At 42.1% G+C, this 27,742-nt stretch overlaps 1 protein-coding gene across 1 annotated transcript in view; it reads left to right on the forward strand.

The window, feature by feature from the left end:
• SORCS2 (sortilin related VPS10 domain containing receptor 2) overlaps positions 1-27,742 on the forward strand; it is a 493,766-nt gene that overhangs the window by 276,648 nt on the left and 189,376 nt on the right. The window contains 1 exon segment of the mRNA XM_088539999.1: positions 1,833-1,932. Coding sequence (XP_088396125.1) covers positions 1,833-1,932 — 100 coding nt within the window.

Consider the following 27,742-nt stretch of genomic DNA (forward strand, 5'->3'; position numbering starts at 1 on the left):
CGTATGCAGAGGCACCACGGAGCTGCTGGCGCTGCTGGGCAGTCTGGGGTCTTGCAGCAAAGATGTGGGGGTCTGAAGGAACTTCTCCAGAGATGCGCAGGTGTCCTGCTGGTCAGGCCTCCAGCTTGGACACAGGGCACCCTGTGTATGTGCACTAGCCTGCGGTGTCACACAGGAACTGGATTGCTTCTTTTCGACTCCAACTTTTATTTTGCTGTTGAGATAACTAGTTTGTGTGAGAAAATGAAAGATTTTGGCCCTATACATTTTCTGCATTTTATTTGCAAACAACTGGGTTACACTAGTGTACTCTTTTTTGTTGCAACTTTATTTTAGCCTTCTAATACTCTTTATGAGTCATGAGGGTTAGAACAGGGTTTTTTAGAGTGGAACTTTTAATCTTTACGATGGCTTATTCTCTTTGGATGTATTTTTCTCTTGCCTTGGCACAGCTGCCATCACCATTAGTCCTGTGGAGTTACTATCTAGCAGTCCCGTTGTATTAGTTCTGTAACTGCCTCTTCAAAATAAATTGGATCATCTTTAAAGTTCAGAGAATTATTTCAGGATTTTATTACTGGGCAAACCACCGGACCAATGTTTCTTTCCTTGCGTTCTTGTATGCTTTCTTATTCTACCTGATTTCAGGACATCTGGATGAAGTCAGTGTTTACTGTTTGCTTTAATTTCTTTTCTGTCAAACACTTCTAGGAAATTAGTGTTAACATTGTCTAGACTTTCCCCCTTTGAAAGTTAATCAGCTTCATGCCAAATACCCAGTGTAGTGGAATTGTGCGTAGTTGATTTCTACATAATTATTTGTTAAAACGGAACTACTAAGATTGCATTAACTTTTGTAAGGCATTGTTGTATATCTGCAGTCTAGCCAACATTATGAGGTGCAAAATGGATCAAATATATTCAGATGCCTCTGTAAAATAAACAAAATAGATAAACTTGCAGCCTTACACTGAAGTGACAGCCGTGGCAGGACTCCCCTTCCAAATAAGAAGGGAAAGATTATTTTTATGGGAGACCATATGGTGCATTTAGATCCTGTAGGAAACAAATAGGGCTTCATCTGAAGTGATTTAGGTTCGAATTTGGCTTGCTTTGAGTTTTGCTGAATAACGTTTTCCTTAACTAACATCTTACCTGTGCATTCTTCTGGTGCTACAGATTTCCAATACAGAGACCTAAAACAAATGCTGTTTTATCCTGTAGGTTTTTCAGGTAAATGAAGTGATATTTCTGCATAGTCTCCACAATTACAGTATTCACAGCTTTGTGTGTAATGCGTGGTGATAGTCAGGTGCTTTCATTGCTTTTGTTTATCCAAAGCTATAGTGATGATCTGAAGAAGCGCTGGAGGAGGCCGATACCTTCATCAAGTATGAGTTCCCATAGAGATCCATGGCGAGTCTCCGAGATCGGAGGCCAGCTTGTTCTCTTATGCAGCCCCAGACTCCGGAGTCAGCTTTTCCTTTCTGCCCAGATGAATAGGTGCTGTTAGTGCTCAAGCCTGTGCTGTGATTACCTCGCTTTTTCTTGGTGGTGCTGGGGAGGTTACGTTCTGTGCGTCTTTCACGGCAGCGTGGTGTCATCAGGAAAACTAGCACTGCACAGAGTTGCAGAATACAGGCAGAGCTAGCAATGTGTTCTCAAACCTGTAAAAGTCCCCTTAATAGTGGCAAGTTTCTTTTAGTTGCTAATGAGCAAGGAAACAAACAAAAGAGTGTCAGAGAAGCATTGAAAATGCATAGTTAGTGTTACAGTGTTTTGCTGCTGGGGCCTTTAGAGGAGAGCACTTACTGATGTTTGATTTCTTTCAGGTCATCAGATTTTGGGACTTTGTACACAAAGCTGAATCTACAGCCCGGGATTGCCACTGTTATTGACAATTTCTACATTTGCCCCACCAACAAGAAAAAGGTATGTGGCAAAAAATGACTTCTTATAGTGCAGCTGAGAAGCTGCTACTGCGTGAGCTTTGTTTTACAGGCTTTTAAAATAGAAAGAAGTGTTTTTCACAGAGCTGCTGGTCACCACAGGTACAACAGTGACATATGGCGTTGGGTTATTTATTATTGCTGAAGAATATAGTAGGGGAGAAATGCCTTGCTGAACTTTCGAGGACGTTGACTTCTGGAAATTGCAGGCTTGCAGGCAGAGATCCATGCATATTCTGGGATTTGCATTCAGCATCCTTAGCTGTTATACATAAGGTCAAACTGCTTTGGAGGTTGCTTGGTATAAAGTCGAGGATGTGGACAATCCATCTTTGAGAATAATGTTTGTACTGTATAAAACCTGAATTAAAAAAATAAAAAGACCCTTTCCTTGAAACTCTTCCTTAAAAAATGTTCCTGCATTGTTACTGAAGCAAAAAGCATTTTGTGGAGTCTAGGAAGATTAAGTGAACTTTATAAGTGAGAGTGAAATCGACCCACGGAATGTATTTACAATGGATTTTGTATTAGAAGCAAGCAAGAAGAGTGATTATGAGAGAAAACAATAACCACCGTTCTATGTCTGCAAAATGCCCGTGATTTAAACTGCAGGAATTGTGAAATATATTGTAAATATATTATTGTGAGGAATACAAGCACAGTAGGCCTTTCATGAAGTAAGGATTTTCTTTTGATAAGAGACCTCTTAACTACAGTGTAATGCAGAAGAATCGATTTCATGCAGGGGCTGCTGATTGGGAGGACAGTGCGAGTTGTGTTTGTCTGTCTGTTCTGCCTAATCAAAAATCAGGATATCTCCAAGAGGCTGCCTGGATGATGAAGTACATTTTCCATTTCTCTTGCAATTGTGACTGGAGTTTTTGTGACCAAGCAATGCTATGCCTGAGTTAGATAATATATTTTTAACCTGCTGTGAAGTCAGTAATGATTTTTCATTTCATGAAGTGGGGCTACCACCAAGCGCAGAATCTCGCTGAGTGCTGAGCATCTCAGAGCTAAGAGCGACTGGTGATTTCAAGCACAGAAAGAATAAAATAAAACAAAACAAAACAAAAAAAAATCTTCACATGGCAGTTTGTGGCACGAAGCCTAGAAGGAGGAGAAATCTGGGGAGAGCTTTGCCCAGCTTCTCCAGCTGCAATGTAAAAGCCTCTCCAGCATGTGGGGTCAGCAACAGTGCAAACATGCCTGTTGTCTGGCAAAATAAACAGCATTAAGAATTTCAAGACAGAAGGGTGTTCTGGTGTTTGCAAGAATCTCCTGTTAACCCATTCTCAGAAAAACATAATTTCTGCTCAAGGCCACTTGAAATAGACAGACATACAAGCTCCGCTTAATAAACTAATGTCACGTTGGAATTCACTTGTTAAATTTTGGTAGTCATTGAATAGCTATTTTTATACTGAGTTGTGCTTTCAACAAGATGTTCTGTAATATGCAAACAACAAAAACAGAAGGGCAAGAAGAATTTCAGGGCTTGTAAATGAAGCCAGATGGAGATGTATTTATACATATGAAGGTGCATACATACACACACGTGGTAGAGGCCTGGCAAAAGCAGGACAACTAAATTGTTTAGCCGGTGTTTTCAGATCCACCTTGGGGGTGTTGTAGCCCCACATGGCGTGGGTGAGGGAGATGTCCCGTCTCTGGTGAGAACATTGTCAATCGTGATGGCAACTTTTCTGATGTTGGACATTGGATTAAGGCACTAAGATGACCTGGTGATTTCTGGGAAAGATGGAAAATGTCTCCCTGTCTCTCTGCTTTGGCATACCTGTGCTGGGGTGGAAGAGAAAATGAAAAGCTCTGGCTGCTTTTACCTAGCAGAGAAAAAATCTCAGGGTTTCACTCTTTGCGTTTCCTCAGTGTAGGTGCCATCTGCAGAAGAGCTCTTCCTGCAGCCCCTGCTCGTCATTTCCACCTGAATGTCACAGAGAACGGACCTAATGTGATTTTAGCTGTGTAGACTCTAGGCTCTACTCTAAGCTCACTCTGTCTCCCTCTGAAGTCAATGGAGAAACTTGAGCACCTCCACAGACAGCTGATCCTATCAAACATCCTATCAAAATCATAGTTAATCCTATTTATAAGAGTAAGATTGAATGGTCTTGCAGAGGTTGCTGTAAGTGACTTTGTGACTGTGGATCTAAAGAAAATCTAACTGTAGCTGCTTACAGATGTATATAAAGAACTAGGAAACAAGTGGCTTTTATTTTGCAATACAGTTACATCAAATATTTGCTAGAAGGCTCCAGTCTAACTCTTGAACTGAAATTACTTTCTCAATTTATCTCCTCCAATATACCAGCTCCTGGAGTGAATTAGAGTTTTACTGAATATGCCTGTAATCTGTGAGTTGTAATTATACCATATAAACCAGTGGACTTAAACGTGTGGTTTATAGTGCAAATCTGAAATTATACTGAAAGTGTTCAGTCCCTGTGGATTGCTCTAGTTTGCACTTTCTTAAGAAGACCAGTTGAAAAGAAAATGTTGATCCTTCTTATCTTTCCTACCCTCTTGTTAAAGACGTTAAAATTCCACAGAATTATGCTTTTTATTATGAAGTGCATTAGCAAATGCAGAGGTTAAAACCATATCATTTTCACCTAGTGCTCCGTGGAAAAAGGATTGTATAAGACAGAATCAATTACAAGGTTAGCTGTAGGAATGCTGGGGACTTTGAACTGGCTGGTGGAAGGAAATAAATCCACTTATAAGCCCACTGAATCCATGCAAAGAAGTGGCACATTCATTTTCTATCTTACTTTTCTGTGAACAACTTGAGATGACTACTGTTCCCAAGTCTCCAGGAGGAATCAGGAAGGAGTTATATCAAGATCACGTCTACACAGTCTTTTTGCAGACTGAGATAAATTCACTATGTCTGGCTCTTGTGCTGGGCAGTTGAAACAAATCTCTGTTATAAAAATTGTATTGTGGCAAGGACTGTGGGACTCAAGCTAACAAACCCAATTTTGACATGAAACGATGGCAGAAGTCCAAGGGGAACTCGGACCAACCTTCTTGGTGAAGTTGTGGTGTGAGCTCTGACTGCATCGCCTCTGACTCAGAGCCAGGCAGCAGCAGAAGACATTTGCATCTAGGTGCAGAAGACCGTATGGGCTTATGCTTTGAAACAAGAGACTAATGTGAGGTATAACAGTGTAGTTAGGATTTAACACTTCCCGAGGATGCATTAATGCTTGCTCTACAATGTGGCTCTTTCAGTGCAGCAGAAACCTGCATCCAGAGACAGCAGAATTATTCATTGCATTGCTCTGATGGGGCTTGGGCAAGGTGTAGGCTAACGAGGGTGAGTCCCCCTGTGCAGTATCTCTGACTTCTCATTTGGAGGCGCTTCTCCATAGATCCGTGATGTGAAATAGCCTTACTCTCTGCTGCAGGCCACGTTGCAGTCCTTGAAGTGTCAGGCATTGGTGAGGAATGTTCTTGTGCTATAAAAATCAGAACTTAGCAGTTATCTCATTTTCAGTAATGACTCTGTAATGGTACTATCTGTAGTGTCAAACTGTTGCAGGCATCCTAGAATGGACAGTGTGGGAAAAATGATTTGATCTTGGTCCTCTGTTTTCCAAAGCCACACTGTGGTTGTGATATGGAAACGGTGCATGTTTGCCCATGGGATAAGGAATTCTGTTGCAACGTGTCAGTCTGGAGCCAGCCAAAGTAAATCCTTTCTACAGAGGACCAAAGCTACCAAATTCAGTGTCACTGAGACAAATTATCAAGAAAATGTATAACATTTTTATAGAGAATATATGCTGTTACATGTATAAATTACATATTTATTTTAATACTGTCTGTATAATGTTGCTGGGAAGGAGTTGAGTGAAATTTGTTTTTGTTCCACATTCAGCAAATGTTTTAATTTTCATTGGTACAAAGGCAAATGAAGCATACATCCTTCTGTTTATCCTTTTCTGCAAAAGAGGCTGCTAAGCAGTATACATACAGTTTTCATATTAATAGAAAATAAATATTGATTGTGTGTACGCTGACTTACTGCTTAAAAGGGTTGAACACTTACATTTCCCAGCTGTCACAATAACCAATAACTGAATGTTTTTCCCGGACTAAATGGAAAGATGACAAGTGTGCATTCTTGCCAGATAAGCCGTGCAGAACACTTATACATAAGATTACTATCTTATGTATAAAGAAATAGCTATCCTGTATAATATTTAAATTCCTTATACTTTAAAAATAGTAACAGTATGAATTACACATGATAGCAGAAGGGTTTTTGCCATGGATCTAAAAACATTTCCCAAGAAGCACCTGGGTTGAGCAGTGTTTACCAGCACTTACAGGTAAATCCGGTCCTATTGCATGTTAATATATGTCTTTCAGAACAAAACACTTGTGGTGGAACTTGTAAAGGGCACTTCTTTCTTTCTTAAGTATCAATTTCCTTTAGAGGCCCTATCAGAATCTCTTCAAATATACTGAGTAGTATTAGCTTCCAGCCTTTGTCAATAACTTTAAATACCCTGAGTAGGTGCTTCAGGAAGGATTCCCTGTGAAGCTGCAGAATATAACTGTGTGTTGTGATGATGCACCCATCATCCTGCTCTGGTGTCGTGTTCTCCCTGTATAAAGTATCACTATTTAATAACATGTTAGCGATATAGCACCCAAGTGCTGGCATAACCCCACTGTGTCGTGTTGCTTAAGATTTCTAGGACTGTTCAGTTCATCTTCACATTTTCCAGAAGTATCCAGCAGTGTGCTTAGGGATCAAGAAGTTACTTCCTTGCCCTGTTTGCTACCTCGGTGGATTGCTGTCAGAGGCAGCACTGTGCAGAACCCCACATTTTATTCACACACAGCTGATGAGCTGCTGCCTAATTGTCAAGGCATCTGGATAAGAAGTGGTGTCTGTGAAATGGTACTAAGTTCTGTGCTGTGTACTTTGATAGCTGCATTTGTAAAATGTGGTGTTACTACTTGTGCAGTGTTTGAAGACACTGGCATGAAAATCACTGTAAAGTGCAAAATTTTACTGCGCCAACATCAAAACAACATAAGACCAATACCATGCATGGTCTATCTGTTGGCTTTTATTGACAGCCAACCTAGGGAATTATTAGGCACAAATGGGACTGAATATGTTAAAACAGTCAGTGTGTGCTAAGACATCACCATCCGCTGCACATCCTCTGAAGCCAGACCATATGGCATAAAGGTTTGATGGATGCTAGTTGATGGGGTGGGAATACGTATATCTGCAGAAAGGATGAGAAAGCTCAGAGAGGCAGAGAGCTGCACAGTTACAAATTACATAGATGTAGATATACATAAACATAAGGAAGAGTCACTAGGAATTTGGCTATTAGAAAAGTAATTCCACTAAGCGCTGCCTAAACTTGGGCTGGGAAATTCTGTTTTCTCCCTCTGACTGATTCCTACTATGTTTGGAAACCAGGGCCTTTTCACACTTCATAGGTAAACAGGCCTGCATCAAAAATACATACAGCTCTAACATGATTTTCACCTCTCCTCACACCTCGTGAGTGAGTAAAAGGGAATAACAATATTACAGTATTATATACTTTAGCCATATCCCTTAAACTGTAAATCTGGAATGCATTTTTCTGTATAGTGTGAGGGAGAAAGGTTTGATTTTTATTTTTTTTATATATGAAGTAATTTACATGCTTTCTGCGCATTTCTCCATCTCAGACTTCTACATAGTGAGCTTGAAAAGAATCCCCTGCTCTGGGTATTTAGATGCATTATTGTCTTTGAAAATTTTTCCACATGCATTTTTAGCAGAACACTGAACCACACAGTTTGAAGCTATTCTTAAATTTTCTTACTCCCTTTTGACATCTTAATGTTTTATAGTCCAGCACTTGGAGAAGATGATGGTCAAAGGCTGTACCTAATTAAAAAGTACAAGCCTGGCTAACTCTGAACAGCAGATTGTCGTGACTAGTCTCTAGGTTTTCCATAGCTTGTAGGATAATTATTCCTTAAGGTAGAGGGTGTGTGGGCTAAGTGGGTTAATGCTTGAACAGACATTCTGTGTTATTATTGTATCCGATAATTCGTTTGACGTTTAACATAGAGGTCTCAGCTGAAGTTTTTGAGGTTGACCTTTTACTGTGATTTTTGTAATCAATCAAATGTGTAACTTTTTTTTTTTTAAACTTATAATAAAACTTAATGTATAACTTTTGCATTCTCCTATGCTCAGGCATGCATTGCTTTTTAAGGAAGAATAGTTTTGTCTTAACTGCATGCTTGTTCATTTGTTCTATTTTTATGAGTTTCCTGTCTAAATCTCATTAATCAAAAATGGAGACCAACAACTACAAAAAGCCCTAATGGTAAATTAAGTTTACTGTAGTGAAGCCGAAAATAAAAGACTAGTTTGTGGGAGTGTAACATCAACAAGATTTATATAAAAATGGACAAGACCTGCGAGCAAGGTTAAGAGACCATTGGGCATGTGATTCTGAGCTTGAGAGACATCCATTTTCCTCCTGGTAATTCTGGGAAGAGAAGGAATCCAAGCATCATATTTTCAGCGAGGTTTGATTTCCTGTTACAACGAGCAGGGGTGATTGCGTGGAGGAACAGAAAGGCTCAGGAGCCCCTAGTCGAGGGCATGGCTGAAGCTGCCCTCTGCCTCTGCGGGTAACGTGGCTGCTACGCAGGGAGCTGGCCAGAGGACAGGCCCACAACTGGGAAGCAGGATGAGCCACACCAGAGGGGTTTCGAGCTCTGGGATTTTGATTTTGATATGTCCTAAAAACAAGGGCAATTTTGCCAAATTGAGAGCAGGCTGTGGATTCTTAGTTCTAGGCCCAAGTCTAAACCTAAGCCATAGGCCAAAGACAAAAATCTGGGACTGTGTTGGCAGTGCCGGCGGCGCAGACCCCGGCGGGCCGTGCATTCCCCTTGACTTGCCTGCCAGCTACGCGACCGGCCTGAGGAGGCTCCTGAATCCCTTCATGGCTTGAGAGAGCTAACCAGCCCCAACTGTGAGGGGCAGTAGTTCCTGGCTAGGACAGGTCTCCAGACCAAAGGGAGACCTCAGCTTTTCTCGGGCACAGAGACCTCTGGTGTTGTAGCTGCGGCTGCAACTGTGGTCATCTACTTAGGAGCTACTGAGGATCACACACTTTTTTGAAGGTTATACATTCCTGTAAGAATATGGTCTTCCTTCTTATGCAGTACAGTGTTTGCAGAGTTAAATATAGCAAAGAGCTGAATCATAGTATGTAGGAGAGTGTAGGATTGTGTCCAAAAAGAGAAGTTGAAGGCTGTGTAGAGCTATTGGTTTGGGTTTGCTAAAAGAAGCAGAAAGGAATAAAGTGTTATATCAAGTGTTGGATCTTTGCGCAGGGAAAGAGAAGAAAAGAGAGAGAAACTATTTGTAATGAAGAAATGGTAAAGAATTAGTAACCAGCATTTTACATTACAGCTTATTTAACTGATTGCCTGGTGTGGTATCACGGGTACAGTCATGGCCATAGAACAATCAGATTTCCACTGAAACACTTGGCAAGCATGAAATGGGATTTTTTTTATGATTAATTTAAGATTATTTATATCTATTGAACTTAGACTGTGTGTTGAGATGACTTTCATCCAATTATTTACTGAGCATCACAACATGCCTAGAGGCATGTGTCAAGGCTCCCATTTTCCAGAAGGGAGGAAACTGGGAACTCTTTCATCTTAACTCAGAGTCTAACCACAAAGATGACTAACCACCATGATAATATTAAGGCAGGGGCCCATGAAAACTTCTGAACAGTATGTGAAAAAAGATGATTAATACTGTTCAGGAGGTCTGCAAGGGCAATGTAGAGTACTCATATTCCCCAGACGGCCAGAAAATAATGGCGTGGCACGTCTGAAACACTCATCATCCCGCAGATGGATCTCCCACATCTCCGCGGGGCTGGTGCTTTCCTGCTCATTTCCCCAGTGAGCGAGCGGCCGCACGCGCCACGGGTCCCCGCGCTTCATGCTCTGCTGGCGTTTTCCAATCTACTGATGTGTCAAATTCTGCCTCTCTTCACTGCAGCTGCTCAGCTTCCCCGCGCTCATGCTGACCACGCAAACTCCTCTCGGGAGTGGGGATGTGTCCCAGGGGTTGGCATGGGAATGAGCAGGGTTAAGGTGCTGACGCTAAGGTTTTGCAGGGCAGGCAGTGTGCTAATCCCACTGGGAATCCTTGGGGATGCTGACCCCCTGCAATGATAGGAATAAAACTGTCGTTTAAACCATCAGCTGCTGTCATCTTGTATTTGCCACAGAAATACTCCTGGAATTGAGCAGGACTCCTAAAGCACTGTGAATCTCACTGCTAAATGTTGCAATAATTGTGTATATTCCCATGCCTTAGCTATAAGGCATGAACACGGCTTTTGGTCTGCCTGTTTCTAGTTCTGACATTAGCATCAAGTCCCAGTAGCACTCACTCAGCAACAGCAACTCCTTTGGAAAGGGCAGGGCCGGTGTGGCAAATAAATTGTAATCATGTCTTTCTCACACAGCCCATTCCCAGTTATTGGAATATAGTTATCAAAAATTCATGCAAACATAAAACAGGGGATATTTTTTTTCATTTCACACTATGTGCCTCTGTCAGGCAGAGAAAGATTCTCCCTCCTGGAACCTGAAATCTCATCATTTTAACTAAGTCATCTCTGAAGCCCTCGTCATGGTGGCCTCTTTCACAGTCTGGCGCTGGAGACAGATTTTTTCCATCTGTTACAGTAAAACACTGGGTTGCTATAGTTCCTTCAGACCAGAAGATAACTATCAAATGAATGGTGGATTCTTCATAGTTTCTCATTTGTTTTTGAAATGGGATCTTCTACAAGTGCTTGTTTTGTTTTATGTCCAGCCAGTATTTCTTTCTCCACATTCTTAATGATTTCTTACAGCTTTTCATTGCCTCTTTCTGTCCATTCATCTCTTAATCTCTTTCCAACTCTTTTTTTTTTTTTCTTTCCTTCATTTCTTTCCTGCATTTCTAAGCATTACTGCTTTCTTTATACCTCCCAAGTAGCTTCTGGAGCAAATTAAACCTTTTTCTTTCACAGTTACAATGATTAAAGAAAACTGTTATTTAGAAAAATGTAATTAATGTTCCATCTTTCTGTTCAAAATCATAATTTTGTCGGAATAATAATAGAACTGCTGAGATCTCCCTAACTATAATTCAAAAAATGAATCTCTTCAATAGGGATGGCATAAAAATTGGATCAGGAGGCTGTTAGCCAGGAGACCTGACTTCCAATTTCTGTGACCTTGAGCAAGCCTGAACCTCTCTGAAGGGTGCCTTGCACCTTGGAATATAATTTGCCTTGTGCAAAAACATTATGACATGACATGATTTGACAGTCTACATTGAAGTCAGATTACAAGGTTTTGCTGAAAGTGCAGAATTGGTCCCTTTTATTTTTCTTATTCATAAAGAGAATAATGCTTAAGTATGCAAAACACCTGTGATCCTTAGATAAAACGTGAGTATTTTGTGATTCCATTTTGAGACGTATGCATATTTATAATGTATTTTTTTAATGCCACTTTCCTGCAGTGCTGAACAGCGTTGTAGGACTTACAACACACTGAAAATAATTATTGTAAGTATGATCCCACGTTTTGCAAGCTTAATTAGCATCTCTCTGGCCTGGTCGTTTCAGAACAGAACTGATACTTTGAACATGATGTTGGCAATTCTATTCTCACATAAATGGGGAAATTTAGGCACCTTTGCCCAAATGGAACAGAATTAATTTTCTGAAGCAGCTGCTGGAACTATAACTCATGGGCTTTCAGTCCTATTCTGAGTCTGCTAAACAGCATTGCCACTGTGGACATTGAAAAGCTTTTTAGATTGGACTTAATGTTTTCATTTTGGGGCAGCCACGAAGCCCCTGCAAGGGGGGACGATGGAGCGCTCTGGCAGGAGCAGACCTGCAGGTAGCACTGGGGGATCTGGAGTGTTTGTCTTGCAAAGCTCGCTGCCAAAACCTGGCAATTGCTCGTTGCATAAAAAGCTCTGCTTTCCGTGTAGCTATGACTACAGGAATCGGACCTGCATCTTTGGGAATAAGCAAACATCTCATGTCAATTTAAAATGTTAAATGCACCGGATTTCTTCTTCTTTATTGCTAACATGTGTCCTGTTTATTTAATTCAGTCATACCTGTGAACTAATTTTTTTCCACATTGAATCACTTCATATGGTTTGGGGAGTTAAAAAGCTTTTCTAGTTTGCGATGCAGTAGAGGCAGGAATAAATCAGCGTGTTTTGGCTAAAAGGCAGAGTCTGACCCTGTGAACGTTGGTCTGCGGCGCCTGGATCTTTCTGAGGGCTCTGCTGGGGACAAACGTGTTGCGGTGGCACGTCAGGCAAGTGGTTTTCTGCACTGCAAGATGCTGCAATCTGGAATGGGAGATCTCGGCCTCCGGTATTATGCAGAGTCTGGGAATTGAAGGGTTTCTGCTCTTCCTCGCAATTGTAAAGCAGAAAGGCTCCTCTGACACTCCCCCACGTTGGATGTTATTGCAAGGTCCAGGCATAATTTTTCAGTTGACTTAGGCAGACAAAGTCTATAAAACTGTCATTTCTGGAATAAAATGCCATTCAGAAGGTACTAATGTTCCAGACTAATATTGTTTGGTATACTATGAGGCCATATTAAAATCACTTGTGAGTTGTACTCTATCACAAGCTCTCAAAACTTTATATGCATGTAGATGGTTTTGTGTCTCCTGCTAATAGCTTTGGGAATTCAGAAGATTGGATTTCCACAGATGTGGAAGCACAGAGATGTAAATGACTTGCTTGGGAAATAAATGAGCGAGGTTTAATAATATGCCAGGTTTCTGTGCCAGCCTCTGCGCTTCAAGTATGAGACTACCCTTTGCTCCTCTCAGAATAACAGATAAATTAATTCGAACACATCTCTACCAGTTCAAGGGAAAGGTTTGTGAAGGGACTATTGACACCATGAATATTACCAGCAGCCAAATATATGAAAACTTATTTTTCAAATAATAAAGAAAAGCTAATATTTTTAGAATGTAGGGTGGAAATATGGGAAGTATTTTTAATGGTAAAAACATAAAGAGTCTTAAATAAGGAAACAAGGTAGTTTTTCTGTGTGTGTGTGTTATTGTTTGGGAAGATTGAACAGATAAATATGTGGAATTTGTTACCAGACCAGTAATATCTCAAGACTAAAGATGTAACTCCTAAGCCAAATGTGAAACTTATTCATAAAGTTTGTTAAATGGAAGTTAAAGAAAAGCTTTTTTAAACTATTAGCGGCAGTTGGAACTGCACCTTTCAAAGTTACATTGAGGAACAAAGAAAGAAGCTTATTATGGGTAGGAGCCTGATTTTAGATATTGTGTTTGAAAACATTGGTCCTGTGGCTCTGCACAGTTCATAGACTTTATTCTTTCTTAACATTCATCTGCTATAAACCAGTTACTCTGTAAAACATGTCTAGGTTGGAATAGGGCCACAAAAGCTTTTCAGTCCCTTGAAATTTTCTAGAAACATTTATATATGATTTACAGATGAAAATAAGAGTCTTAGAAAAGAGTTGATGGATTCAAGGTAAGGAAAAATAGATTAGATTGGCTGAAATATTTTGTTGCAACTGTGATCTTTTTAAAATGTGTTTTTAAGGTGTTTTGTTGGAAAACACTGCATTTTTTCCAGTGTTTTCTGCTTTTTTTTTTCTTGAAAATTCTCTTTTGGACATTTTGTTAGCACATTATTTGGGGTAGGTTCTGTTATTTGGTAGCACATTTGTTTGGCGTGGAGTTTTTTCCCCTCCCTCTTGCCTGCCTCCTCCTAATGCAGCTTTTACGTAGCTGAGGGTGTACACTTCACTGCTCCTTAGCACAGCTCTGTTACCTGGCCCTGCGTTTAAACGGCATTCACAAATATAAGCTATAGCCCAGAATCACAGATTGGTTGAGGTTGGAAGGGACCTCTAGAGATCATCGAGTCCAACCCCCCTGCTCCAGCAGGGACACCCAGAGCACGTGGCACAGGCGGGTTTGGAAGATCTCCAAGTGCCCCTTTACCCTCACCCTACTCCCGCTCAGTAGATATTCGGGGGAATAGATGGCAGGATCACTTGCAGTTTGACTTGGTGTGCCTTCTACCTATCAAAATACTGCTTAAGACAAATGTTATGAACACCTAAAACAACTTAAACATAATTTAAAAAAGAAAAATCAAACAGCAGTACTTTGGAGCGGGCCTACCTGCTTTGTTTCCTTTCTGAGATAAACTGATGGAATTCCATTAACTGATGGAATGAGACAGTTGAATCAAGAAAAATACGCTGAAAAGCAATGGGAGGAGAACAAGAGGGAATAAAGAGAGAGGTGAAGGCACCAGGTTGGGACCCTGCTGGCAGGAGAAACCATGTTTAGGCAGACCCTGAGGAAAGACATCTCGATGGTAGTGACAGAAATGACCTTGCTACGACATAGGGACAGCAACAGCACACCAGTACTGCAGGAGAGGTCCTAAACAAGGACCAGGTTTACCTTCCAATTGCATAACTCACAATAATTCTACCTCCTTTCAATAATATTTCACAAAAATATTGAAAAAGTTTTGGGGAAATGTAAAGTAAGTTAAGGACATTTCTTTGTGACCTCTAAGACTTTCAATAACATACGAGATTCTGATAATTTTATCACTCCTAAACTTACTTTTTAACCTCACTTTGCCCTCAGTCCTACTCCCCTCCTTCATCCTCGGTCCTACTCCCCCTGTTTACCCTCGAGCTAACCTCCCCTGTTCACTCTCAGTCCTACACCCCTTCTTTACCCTCAGTCTTACTCCCCCTGCTCACCCTCAGTCGTAGTCCCTCTGTTTACCCTCAGTCCTTCTTCCTCTGTTTACTGTTTTTGTGGCCTAATTATATCCCCAAAAGAAGATGGATCTTAAAATGATCATGGCAGCAAATAGTTTTGTTTAAAAAGCACCACATGATGCAGCTGTGGGACCCAGGACTCCTTTTTGCCTTTTCTGCAGATTAGTTTATGAACTTTGCTGCCAAATATCCCCAGTGAACACCAGGACTGGCCTACTTTGGTAGGGGGCAACGGGCAGTGTTTGAAAATCTTAACAAACAACTGAACAACTACCACAACAAGCCATTTAGACTCCTCTCAAGACTGTATCCATTCTTACTAATCCATAGAAGAGTGAAGCATAACGTAAGAATGCACAATAAGTTTTTCAGTCCACTTTTTAAAACTATAATTATGTGTTGACAGCACAACAGTAAGATATTGTGCTTTTTCCCTGCAGGGTTAGATTTTCCAAGTTACTCTGAGTTCTTAAAGAACTACAGCAATCAACAGGAGACCCCCAGCTGAGCTTGCACAGCTCTGTCATACTGTGTCATATGGTAATCGGAACTCCTCCAGATTGATGACCTTTCAGCTAAGGCTGTTGTTTATCAGTGTACAGTGCTGCAATCTGGGCTTTCACGTGGTTTGAGTATTGATTTTCTAGATGGAGAGAGCTGCAGTAGTAACCTGGGGAGGGCTGGCACCACTGTGACCTGGTTTGCTTGCATTCCCTATGGCTCTAGGCAAAGCAGGTGGCTCCCTGGCCAGCTGGGGACAGCGGGTCCCTCCCTGCCTTGCCTGCGTGAACCCTCTCAAACACTGTCCACTTTCCCCAGCGTCACCAGCTTTCCCTCCAGCTCTCCCTTCTGCCTTCCTTCTTTTCCTCTTCTCTTTTTCTGTTCTCTCCCTTCCCACTGCAGATCAGCCAGCAGATCTGACCAGACAAAACTGAGAGAGTATTCCTGTTAAATGTAATTTTGGTCAATAAGCACCTCAAAGCAGTTCTCTGCTTTGATAGTATATCTTTTTATTTCCTTTGGACAAAGAATAGTCTTATTCAAAACTCAGTGTAAATTTACCACTTCTCTTTCTAAAGGTCTAGGGTATGAATCCCCTTTACAACAGGATACCATGGTGATGAGTGACTTAGAAATACCGAAGACAGAGAATGTGATGATGGTTGCTGTGGTATTCTTAATCCCCTCCTGATCCTCCTTATGAGAGACTAATTCGATGTGAAGAAGCTATGATCCAACCTAAATTCTCTCCCAACCAAATGAATGATAATAGGGGAGCAGTGCAGTGCTGCCTCAGGGGGCAGCTGAGCTCATGACCCATGTTGGTGCTTTTGGTTTCCATTCGTTTTATCACCAGATGTTCCTGAAATCCTTGATGGGTTTACTGATCTAAAGGACTCTTTCAGAAATGGGGTTTTCTCCCGTGAATGAGGTTACTTGCAGATTGCTTCAGCATATTGTTGATATCGGTTCATCACAACTAATGGCCAGTATGTAATATTTATAGACCCTTTCCATAAAGATTTCCACTGGGACTAGCAGGATCACAACCAATTGCCACAGCTGCTGCTTACAAAAGCCAGCTCGGTTACCACACCTTGGTTGGAATAATCTATCCCTGTATTATATTATCCAATAAATACACTGCAGTTGATATCTATTTGAAGGGACCTCACTCATTTCAAAGCCTTGGGAGACAAACCAAGTTGTGTGGCTGAAGCTCTGAACAAAAGAGCAGCCGTTTGCTACCTGCAGTAACAGGGCAGCCTGTATTTCACTGCCGTGTGGCTGGCAGCCTAGAGGCTTGAAAAATATGTTCTTGTCTTCAGGGAGCATAGACATCAACTTCTTACATCTCAAGAGGCATAAAAGCACTATCCGATGAGTCAAATTGCAATCAAATTAGCCTCGCTAGAGCAACATGTTGAAAATGTTGGCAATTGCCATTTTACTTTTCTCTTTTTTAGTCATAAAAAATCCACTGTGATTTCTCATAAGTTTTCTTGAGCTTTACAAGACAGAAAGCTGCCCTGAGCTATTATCTCTCTGTCTCACCCAGCCATCTGGAAATTTTAACCTCAGAAATGAAAACAAAGTAAAAAGTTAAAAGGCATTTTTTTATTTCTGCTTCTATTCTCATACCTGTTAAAAATTACTGAGTTTGTCACTGAAGATTTACTGAGTTAGTCACCAGATGGGAAAGCTATGGAACCTGTCTTTATTCTGGAAAGAATAAATTGTCAATTTTTACTTTTTATCATTTTAGATAATTCTTTGACTGACAAATATCCTGAAGAGTCAGTTCTGCAGATATGTGTAGATAGATAAATTCATCATGTCTGTGTTCAGATATCCATGCCATCTGTTTTCATGATTTTAAGAAATCTGTTACTTGTAACCTTAGGTTGTTTTAGAATTTATATTTTGTGGCAGAAGACATCAGTGATATCCACACCTAGAGCACCCTCATGCTGGTGAAGAAGGGGAGTTTGTTAGAGCTTGCAAACACCATGGAAATTAGACAGTCCTTGTACAAGATGGAGACAGAAGGGTTTTGAAATGGTTTTCAAAGTCCATTGTGCAGGTTTTCTGTAAGGTAGAGCCAATTCATCACCAGAACTAGGCAAAGATGAGGGACCTTCGTTTGCTGATGGTCAAAACAACCTGTTCAGAAGAGGTGTTAACCCCTTTTACACACGTGGCTATTTGGACTGGCTGGAGCTGTAACTCCATCGTACTGCTGAGTACAAGGTGTGTGGGTGTGTGTTAAAGGAGCTTCACAGCCGAGCGGAACCACTGCTGCTACTCCTGAATCCCAGGATGAGACACCAAAACCATCTTCTGTCCAGACTCAGCTGCTGAGGTTGGAAGCAGAGGTTGGTTGCAAGACTTCTAAATGTAGCTGATTCCTTGGAAGAGGCTCAGCTGGGGCTGTGACACATCCATTAATGGAGAAATCAAATGAGCAGAATGTTCCAGTTTCTGGAGTAGCTTCATTGCTTGAATGTGTACACCTGTCAGTGTTGTGGACCAATCACTTGTTTCGTTACCCTGTCCCTTACATTGATTCGTCAGTACTAGTGCGAGACAAATAGAGATGGCTTAATTGTCAGGCTTATGATTTCTGATAATTCTTCACCTCAGAATTTCTTTTTTCTCAAAAAAAAAATCATAGAATCCTTAAGGTTGGAAGGGGCCTTTAGAGATCATCTAGCTCAACCCCCCTGCACACGCAGGGTCACCTAGAGCACGTGGCACGGGATTGTGTCCGTGCAGGTTTTGAAGGTCTCTAGAGAAGGAGATTCCACAAATCAAAGGAGATTGCTCTCTTGGCAACCTGATCCATGTTTATAATAGAAATTCAAAAGGAATTAAGAAAAACCCTTTCAACTTCTTTCTTCTTGCCATGATGAGGAATTATCACCAAAATGGAAAACTGACTGTTCCAGAAAGACCAAATTTTCTTCATTCAGAAATAATACAGAAAATGAATTAAATCAATATAGATTCTTTCAGTGCATATTGCACAGAACTGTTAGTTGTTCCGTGACTATTAAGCTATGGGGAAATTGTTACATTAGGATGGCTAGTAGATGGCTCCAAAGGAGATCCCGTGTCTTATGAGCATACCTGGTGTTGTTGCATGTTGATTGCAGTCATTGAGAGCCGAAGGGTTTGTACATGTGACGTTGCCTTATGTTGCCATCTTTGTATTAATACTTGGCCACATTCTCAAAACCAGCAACCCCCAACTGATTCTGGTTGACATTCCTGAGTAGGTGGCAGAGCATAGAAAACTCTTTTTAATAGTTTTTCTCTTTTGGCATTTCTGTGACGATGAACATGGAAAAGCATCACAGAGGGTATGTTGTTTCCAGTGCTACTTTAAGATAGCTCTTAAAGATTAATACTTAGTTGAATAGTGAAAAAAAAATCAAGTTGAAAATTAGATGGATTTACTCTTCAGGACATAGCTAAGAGGCATTTAGGAAAATACTGTGAAAAACGTTTTCTGTTTTTACTTTGTCACTGTTGCTTCATTCACATTTCATCACCCTTCCTGGAGTCTACAGCCTTTTGTCAGCCACAAGAATTGAGTGTTAAAAATGCATTCTTAATTGCTCTATGCACTATGAATAACTTTTATTATCAGATTATATCCCTACGGCACAGAGTATAGTTTGAGATCTATATAAAATGCTATCTGAATTTGATAAGAAGTGTCACTGGAGCTCATCCTTGATTAAGAATTTATTTCATTCTCCTCTTAACAAGGATTGACTGGATCACAGGCCATTTCATTTAGGAGCCTGTATGTGAGAGCTTTGTTGATTTTTAATTTTCTTCCATTGATTTTCAGCATCCAGAGAGCACTTGTTCTCTAATGGCCCTCAGTGTTGGTGTTTGCTTCCAAATTGAAGTAAAAGATAAATGGCTTTCAGGATAATACCTCTCCAAGGGCTCTCACTTGAGGGCTGGTGACTGTTAGCAGAGCTGCAGTGTGTTTAGAAAAGTTCTGTGCTCAAACAAAAGCATTCCCGAGCCTCTAAAGAGGACAGAATTGGTTTATTCCTTGCCCTGGCGTCACAACAATTTCCAGTCAGTTGGGAATTCTTTGTAGGGAATAGCTCAATTTGTCCCTATTTATCTGTAAAAGCGAAATGCTCAGCACTTTTTTATTGGGGATTCAGATGTTTTTCTCATGTATATTGTGTTGTTTTTCCTTGGTAAGTAATTGATTTTTTCAGTAAAAGCAGGGCAGAAGAGCTGCTGGTATTTGGTTAGTTATGAACAAGTATTTGTACTAAAATGCAGCGTGCTTGTGCTGAGACTGAAAATTTTTGTCTTGTCTGTTGGAAAACATTATCTGGAAATGGCTACAAATTTAATTGACAAATTATTTTGTAGTTTATGAATCTGAAGCACATATGTAAATCCGAATTCACGTGCATTTGGGTATTTCAGGGCTGCTTTTGCGCCGTAGCTGTGATACGTGACTGTGTTGGGTTAGAGCTTTCCATGGCACAACCACAACCACAAAAGGGGCCTCTTCAGCTCTCCTTATGCATCACCCACTCGGGCCAGTCTTCGCTGTTTACAAAAGACGTGTGTTCATTCAAGGCTGGCAATAGAAAATCATGGAGAAAGGGAGTGAGGCTCTTGGAGCTCCGGGAAGCAGATCCCATAGATGGGAAGCCTCATCTTGGAGAAATGCAGGGCAGCATCTGCTCCCCTGGCCTCCTCTGGAAATGTCAATATGTCAGAAGATCCTAATTACGTTTCAGATATTTTATATGGCATCGTGCAGGCTGCATGATACATTTTCATACAATGGAATTCCAAAATAGGGCTAACATAAGTTTTTGAGGGAGTTCAGCTATTCATTGAGCGCGGGCAGCGGGTGTTCGGCCTCCCGGAGCTGGGGAAGGCAACGCTGGAAGTAGGGACGTAGGGACAGGAAAGCTCCTGCGCTTGTGGACGTGGCAAGTAATTGCTTGTATTATGGAAGGAGCTTTTTGTTTGTTTTCATGGCAGTAGGGGGTAGGAGATTTTATAAGCAAAAAGGAATAAACTGAAAATTATAAATTATGCCATTTCACGGCCGACAGTTTGTTTTCTCTGGTGTTAGGGGGAAAGGGGCTCTGTGTATCAGCAAAGTGTTAGCACTATTTCCTGGCGAACAGGCAAGACTGATACGAGGGAATAGTCCCGCAATAAGACCTAGATGGACAAAATAGTGAACATTTTCCATAATAATTCTTTTTAATTAGACGCCTAACACAGCAGTGGAGGGAGGACATCAGCATTGGTTTGAAGCTGCAAATCAAGTGTTTTTATGGAAATGGATTCTGTAAAGCTGCCTGCTATAAGAAGTGCAATTATTTCTTTATCAGCATGAGGTTTGTTCAATAATTGAAATAGGGTTCTTAAAAATATATGCTGTCAGTTTTTTCAATTTATAAATGCCTTTATAAGTGGACTATATATATAGGCCCAGAAAGCTTGGAAAACATCCTACCTGCTTTGTGCTAATTTGGTAGCCAAAACACAAAATAAAGGTTTAGTTTATGAACTTAGGGCAAATGACTGCTGTGAATTGGTACATGGAGATATCTGAGCACAGTGAGGTCAGGCTGGGGGACCAGGGGAGTCCAGGGCCATTACGCTCACTTTCCATCCCATTTTTTCATAAATATATTCAGCCTGAATTAGCTTTTTGATTAATTGGATGAGCCAATTCCTAACCTGGTCTGCTTCAATATGAGGCGGATGGAGACCCGCTGAGATCTGCTGTGATGCTGAGGTTGCTGAATAACAACTACACTCAATCACAGCTCAGTTTCATCTGTTTGTGGCCCTTCTCTTGCACTGTTGTTCTTCCTGTCAGAGTTTACAATTTATATTAAATTGTGTTTTTTATTTTGTATATCTATTTGTTTAACTTAGATTCAAACCTGTTAAAGATATATAGTTTTTTGCAAATAGGACAAGTGTTATGAACTGTGCTATTTATGATGCAATCTGGTTATAAATTGTTAAAGATATCCTGAGAAGGGAAAATGGCATGCAGAATAAATCCTTGTGATAGATCCGCTGAGTATTGAAGTCTCCTTTTCCTCAGCGCTCACAGTATGAGAATGTGTGGGGTCAATCCTCCGGCTGGCCCACAGGCCCCCATTTTAAAGCTACATTTCCCGTGTCATGTCCTTGCCATCCGTTCCCCTCTGGAAGGGTCTCAGCACGGCTCTGACAGGAGCACGGCGGTTCCAGCCTCCTCCTTTCTCCCACCCTGCCCGCGCCAGACAAGAATCGGTGTCTTTTTGTTGGAGGGAGAGTCTCCGCGGTTCTCAGGACGTGCAAGCCCGGGCTGTTGTAAGTCGGATGACCCAGGTTCACTTGGGTTTGTTGCATTATGTATGTTGGTATTGGCTCTTTGTCACCCGGCTGACTTGTCACTTTGCAGCCTCCCTGTCTGGAAGCCCGCGCAGCCGGAGAGGCGCTGGTGGTCTCTTGTGCGGGGCTGGAGATGTGGGGAGCCGTGGCGGGAAACCCATGAATGCTGCTCAGTTCTTGTAGCAGATGCCATTAGTTATGGTTTTCCTCCAAGCAAAAGGTTTGCAAATGCCTTTGTAGTTCATTGATTGGTAAAAATGAAAGCTGTTTTGTGGGACCGGAGCATTCACTCGATTCGAGAGCAGAGTTCTCTTGTGCACACTGTTTCCTTTTCCTGTATGTTACACGTCCTGCTGTTTATTGACAGATTTGTTTCACCTTCTCCCTATATAATTTTTTTGTTCAGAGTATGGATAGCTGGCTAAATTGGATTATACTTTTTGCTTGACTGTTTACCCAAACATTTCCAAAGGTGCTGCAGAGTTGTGTCTGATCCTCGGCAAAACCGTGAGGTGCTGGGGTGCAGTTTTCCATGGAAAAGGAGCCAGCAAGGTCTAGGCAGGAGGTGCAGCCAGCGCGTGGTGGGAGCAGGACAGGCTGTGGGTATGGACCGTGTTCTCAGGAACAGCCTCAAGTGTTTGCCTGTGCACCACATGTGCTGCTGGGCCTGGGCTGTCCGGATGGGCAAGGCAAGCGTGGATAAGCCCGTTTTTTCCTCCTTTAAAGAAGGCAGGCTGTGAGTGTCTGGCATATGCCCATGGGCAAAGTGCATCCTGTGACCTCTCAGTTCTCCGGGGAAGCAGCAGAGCACGGATTGATGGACTTTGTTTCATGTCACCTCTTCCTCTGGGTTTCTGAGGAGGCAACGTTGCTGTTCAGATCAATACAGCTCAGTCAGATTTAGTGATTACACAATTCTCTTTTCCCAAGACAAAGAGCAGGTTAGTAATTGCACGGCGTGCTATATTTCCTGCCGGCTCCATGCAAGCAACCTGTCAGGCTGCCTGTGTCATGAGACAGGGTTCAGGCGGTTTCAGATCTCTCTCTTCTCTTGTGTTGCTGCGTGTTGGTGGACTTTCTGTAGCGCAGAAGCAGAAACAGGCTTTTTGCAGCCGGAGCTTGTCACTGCAGTCTTCAGAGCTGTGACTGTATTTTGAAAGAAATGTTTTGAAGTTTAAAGGTAATAGATTCTGACAGCTCAGCATCCTACTTTAAAAAGAGAGACTGGTGTAATACATCCAATTAACCTAACCCGTCAATGATTTTAATTTTACTTTTGAAAACAAATGTAATTTTTTAGTTGCCAAGAGTATGCAAGGAACTTTGATCCGCATTGCCTGTCATTAGCGCAGCAAAGCTTTGGAAGTCTGCAGTGTGCAGGAAAACTCTGGGCTTTGGATAGCATTTGGGCCTCTTGTGCAAACTACATGCCAGTCAAGAAAAACTGATAGTTAAGGGCTTTGAGCTGGGAATAATTAATTCACGTAATCAGGCCTAGCTGGATGCCTGCAAGCCGCCGCGCTCCATGCTAATGGCAGGTCTCTCCTCCTGCCCTCCTCTCCCCGGGTTTGCTGAAGCGGGTACTGCTCCTCGTTGAGCATGCAGCTCGTGTGTGCCTCCGGAGGAGAATACATGCTAAATAACACCAAACACTTCGATGAGAACTTCCATTCCTGTAATCACATTTTCCCCAGAATTGCTCTTTCTTTTTAATAATCTATTTACTGCTGTAAGAACGCTGCAATTACTGGTCTGAAGTATACTTGCTCGAGTACTTTGTAAGTGGTTCTGCTTGAGGTATATCCCCCTTCTAATTGGATTGCCTGGCAGGGAATTACAGCTTCCTGCCTGCGTCCTCCTTGGAGCGGCGCTTCGGATCCTGCCGCTGCTGAATCCCTCCCGCGCTGGCACTGCTGCGGGGCGCTCATCTCATCAGCTTGTGCTAATTTGTCTTGGTAAAGGGCCATAGTTTTCCCCCGCCTAGCACATGTGCACACACGTTCCCTGCGGGGAAGGGCTGAGCGAGGCCCCAGGGCCGCCGCGCCGCGGGACGCAGCGAGAGGCACTTCTGTGCCTCCTGGTTGAGGATGGATTTCGGGAAGATTTCTGATAGTCTCGGGGCTTGGTTCTCCACTGCCCTGGAGCCTATTTAATGGCTTCTAAAACTGTGAGATAACATTTCAAACACGCACCTTTTTTATTTTTTTCTTCCAACTTGGCGACAGCCTAAAACAGAAGCGCCAAAGGAAGGGTTTGTTCTTACATTGCAGGCACAATTACGTTGAGAATCCTAATCCAAGGGTTAATAAATGTTCTCAAGGGTAAAAAACAGGCAAGTTCCCTAATGGGTATTTTACTGCATTTCAGGCAGTCCTTGCACCAACATTACCCTCTTTGCTCTCTTTGAAAGAGCCTGACCTGCAGCCGACCTGTGCCCAGGCACAGCTTTAACAGAATTAGGCCACCTCTTAATAGGGAGCTTGAAAAGCAGTGTGCTAGATTCACAGCTGGTGGAAACTGATGCAATTACAGGGAGTTTGGGGCAGCTCTGCTTGTTACACAGGCCTGGGGCAGCGGTATTTTGGCTATGGCGAGGCTGCCCTGGGGGAAGTGGTCAGCTCCTTCACTTTACTGTGCCATGGTGCCAATGTCTGGTGTTTTAGTCTTAGGAGCATCTTATCTTAGGTCTTGAATTCTCTTTTGAATTTGATCTTTTGTGGCACTTGAAAGGAAGCTGTGCACCTGAGGAGGAGCTGTGCTGTGACAGGCAGAAAGGATTTGCAGGTGAGCATTGGTTCTGTAGCTTCAGGTTTGCAGGTAGGTGGGAATAGTGGTAAGGAATTGGGTGCTCGTCTTTTCCCTGTCACTGCTGCTTGGAAGACCTGTATGCGTGGTTTTCTCATTACTTTAGCTCTGTTTTAATATCACATATTGTTAATTATTTTATCACATCAACTAATTTTCTCATAGTGCCCTTAAAGTGCCTAGGAGCTGGGTGGTATATGTGGGTCACCGGCCAAATGAAGAGGAAATTGAACAAGTGCTGGGCTCCTGTCTGGTACTGCTTTTAACAGCATCGACCTATGATACTGTAATATCTGTGATAAGTTGGAGTTTTCCCTTCTTAGCTGAGACTGTGAAATAGTAGCTATGTGTCACAGGTGCTGTTACTTGGTAGCTCTTGTTTCCTCCTACATATAGAACTAAAAGTCTTCAGAAGAGCAGTGAATAAATATATGCTAAAGACAGTTTGAACAGCTCCTCTCAGTCTTGGTTTAAATGTCCAAAAATAGCCCGTTCTTATTTTTTCAGACAATTGCTGCTTACTGTTCCTTAAAGCAGGTAGTGTCTCCCAGTGGGGATGCTAGAATGAGATTGTAAGTAGGCAACTGAAACTCTTTATCTTTGCTCCTTGGGCTACCCCTTGCAGCTAGGGAATAGGGCAGCCAAATGTTTAATGATGTATCTCGGGCCAAGCGCAGGAAAAATCAGTGCCCTTCCTTGGATTGATACCTTAGAATGAAAACTTTTATATATATAATAATTATTGCAGTGTTTTTAAGCTTTGTGGCAGTGTATACCTCCTTTAAATTTACGATTACTCGAGCTAATTCCCTCTCCTAACCCGTAACCTCTCCTAACTCGTAATGACCACCTGGAGTGCTTGCTGATATGTAAGGTGCTGTACTTGGAGCACTCTTGTTTTCGGGTGGCCTGGCAGGTGCAAGGGAGCAGGTCGGCGCGGTGGCCAGCCCGGGTCCCGGGAGGGAACTGCCGGCCTCTAGCGGTAGATGAGTCACGGCGGCTCCTCGCAGCGGCCACTTTTTGCTCGGAGACCACGTCTTAACGATGTTTCTTCATCTAAATTATGCCAAAACTTGAAGCGTGAGTGAGACTGTGGCTGTGATTTCAGTTTTATCAATTATTTCCACTACAATTCAGACAATCTTAAAATTAAACGCTTCATTCTTTTCCCTGGTGTAGAGCTCAGGCTGTGCATGAGCTTTGGAAGAAGCGGATTCTTGTAGTGAAAGCCAAGCATGGAGTTAGTTTAAAGGAACAGACAGTATAATTTCTCTGCAGAAATTATGAGTTCTGCAAAGAGGAAAAACCTCTATAAGGCTGCTTCTGACAGAGAAATAGGTATTACTATAATGTATGCAATCCTCTTAAAAATGCTTTTTCTTTTCCAAGTGCATCTATCAGGAAGGATGTTTCTCCTCAGAATTAGTGCTATGCAGGCAGTTCTCCCTTTGTGAAGTTAATGAGGAAAATAATGTACAGGTCAGTGTGGTGGCCTGCGGGTAAGTGCTGGGTGCCCAGGACCCTCAGGGGTTGGCTGAGGCTGACACTGAGTTGCCTTTTCAAACATTCTCCTGAGCTCCTGTGGCTGCCTGTGGTTTGGGGGAAAGGAAGGGGGAAAATTCCTTCATTAATCCCAAAAGAAATTAGCATATGAAGCAAGAAATGTAATTATTTACAGCTTTAATTTGCATAGCCTCAGATGTTTTTTACATTGCTTTAATTTACTTGGATCAAGTGAAACTTACCTGTTGTCTGACCTGTAATTGTATCTAAGTATACTTTAGTTTAGTGCTTTTTAAGAGGATAGAAATAAGGGCCCTGACACCCGCTCGCTGTGGCGATGCGAGGGCAACTACGCAAGAAGCAAGGGGCCTGCATCGAGGTGAAACCAAAATGCAGATTTGGTTGCTTGGGCCAGTTGAATTGGGAGATGGGCTGGCTTTGGGTTTCATTAAGATTTCGGTTCAAGTTAACAAGTTCAGTTTAGTTGCCATCTCTGCAAGAAGCCTTCCCCTTCTGTAAGACCTACTTCATACCCCCTTTTTCCTCCCCCTTCTCAGCCCCCTCCTGTCTGGAGTGACAGAAAGGATCTGCTTACGCTTTTATGCACCTCAATAACAGCCCTTGCCAAATAAGCTTTGGCAGGACATTCTGTGGTGACTGAAAGTTTCTCTTTTTGTATCAATTTACTCCCTTTTTTTTTGTTTCTTTGAGGACATCTAGGGTGTCTGCTGGGTTTTTGGATGCTTTTTTTTTTTTTTTTTTTTTTTTTTTTGTCCAGTAGAAGAGGGCTTAATATGCTGAGAAATCCCAGAAATACAATTTACTTCTCTTTGTAAAAGATGATTTTCAGCCCAGATGCTTTCCCTGCAGACAAAAGAGCCAAATTCTGCAGTCTCGGATTTTCTCACCCACTCTGCCTCAGGCAGAATCTGAAAGTAGAAAGGGGGGGGCAGGGGGGGAAAGGCCCAAAGCTGCAAACTCTTGTTTACCTGTTACAGTTTCTGTGAGTCCATGCATCTCTTGTATGTATCTTGCTGTTTAAGATTCGCCTCTGGAAGCTGCCTTCGTCTGAGCAGTTTCCAGGCTTTCCAGGGTGTCCCCACCTTTGTGGAGCAGGGACATTCCCTGGATTGCTGGCGAGCGCCTTGGTGCCCGCTCCTGAGCACTGCTGCCCTCATTGAGAAGGAGCAGTGGCTTGGAAGGAAGAATGGTGCCCCTCCTGGCATTCAAAATAGGGTTTCTTTCCACTTACAGGCCCTTAACACGACTTCTCGGCCGCGTGGAGCTGGATGTCATTTGAATGGCTGAGTCGTTTCTGAGGCAGTCTGAAGCTGTCAGACGAGTAATATCTAACATGGACAACTTGAACAGTCCGTTCTTGATTTCTGTGCAGTATTAAAGCCAAGCTACTTGTAGCGCTTTGGGTAATGCTTTGATGTGCAGCTTTGTTGCATTTGTGTGGACTTAAGAGGTCAGTCAATTCAGTAGTCAAAGCATTCAAGTGGCAGTGATGCCAAACTGGAGACTGAATGAATAGGTGGAGTAGTGAGTTGCTTTGTCAGGGAAGATGAAGCATCTGTATATGTCGCCTCCAAATAACTGGTAAATGTGCACACAATAACTGCATTGTTTTGGCTGGTTGGGTTGCTTCTTGAACAATCTCCTAGC

Source organism: Tinamus guttatus, unplaced genomic scaffold (genome assembly GCF_059628265.1).
Source record: "Tinamus guttatus ecotype Peru unplaced genomic scaffold, ASM5962826v1 Tinamus_guttatus_pri_ptg000052l, whole genome shotgun sequence".
Lineage (NCBI taxonomy): Eukaryota > Metazoa > Chordata > Aves > Tinamiformes > Tinamidae > Tinamus > Tinamus guttatus.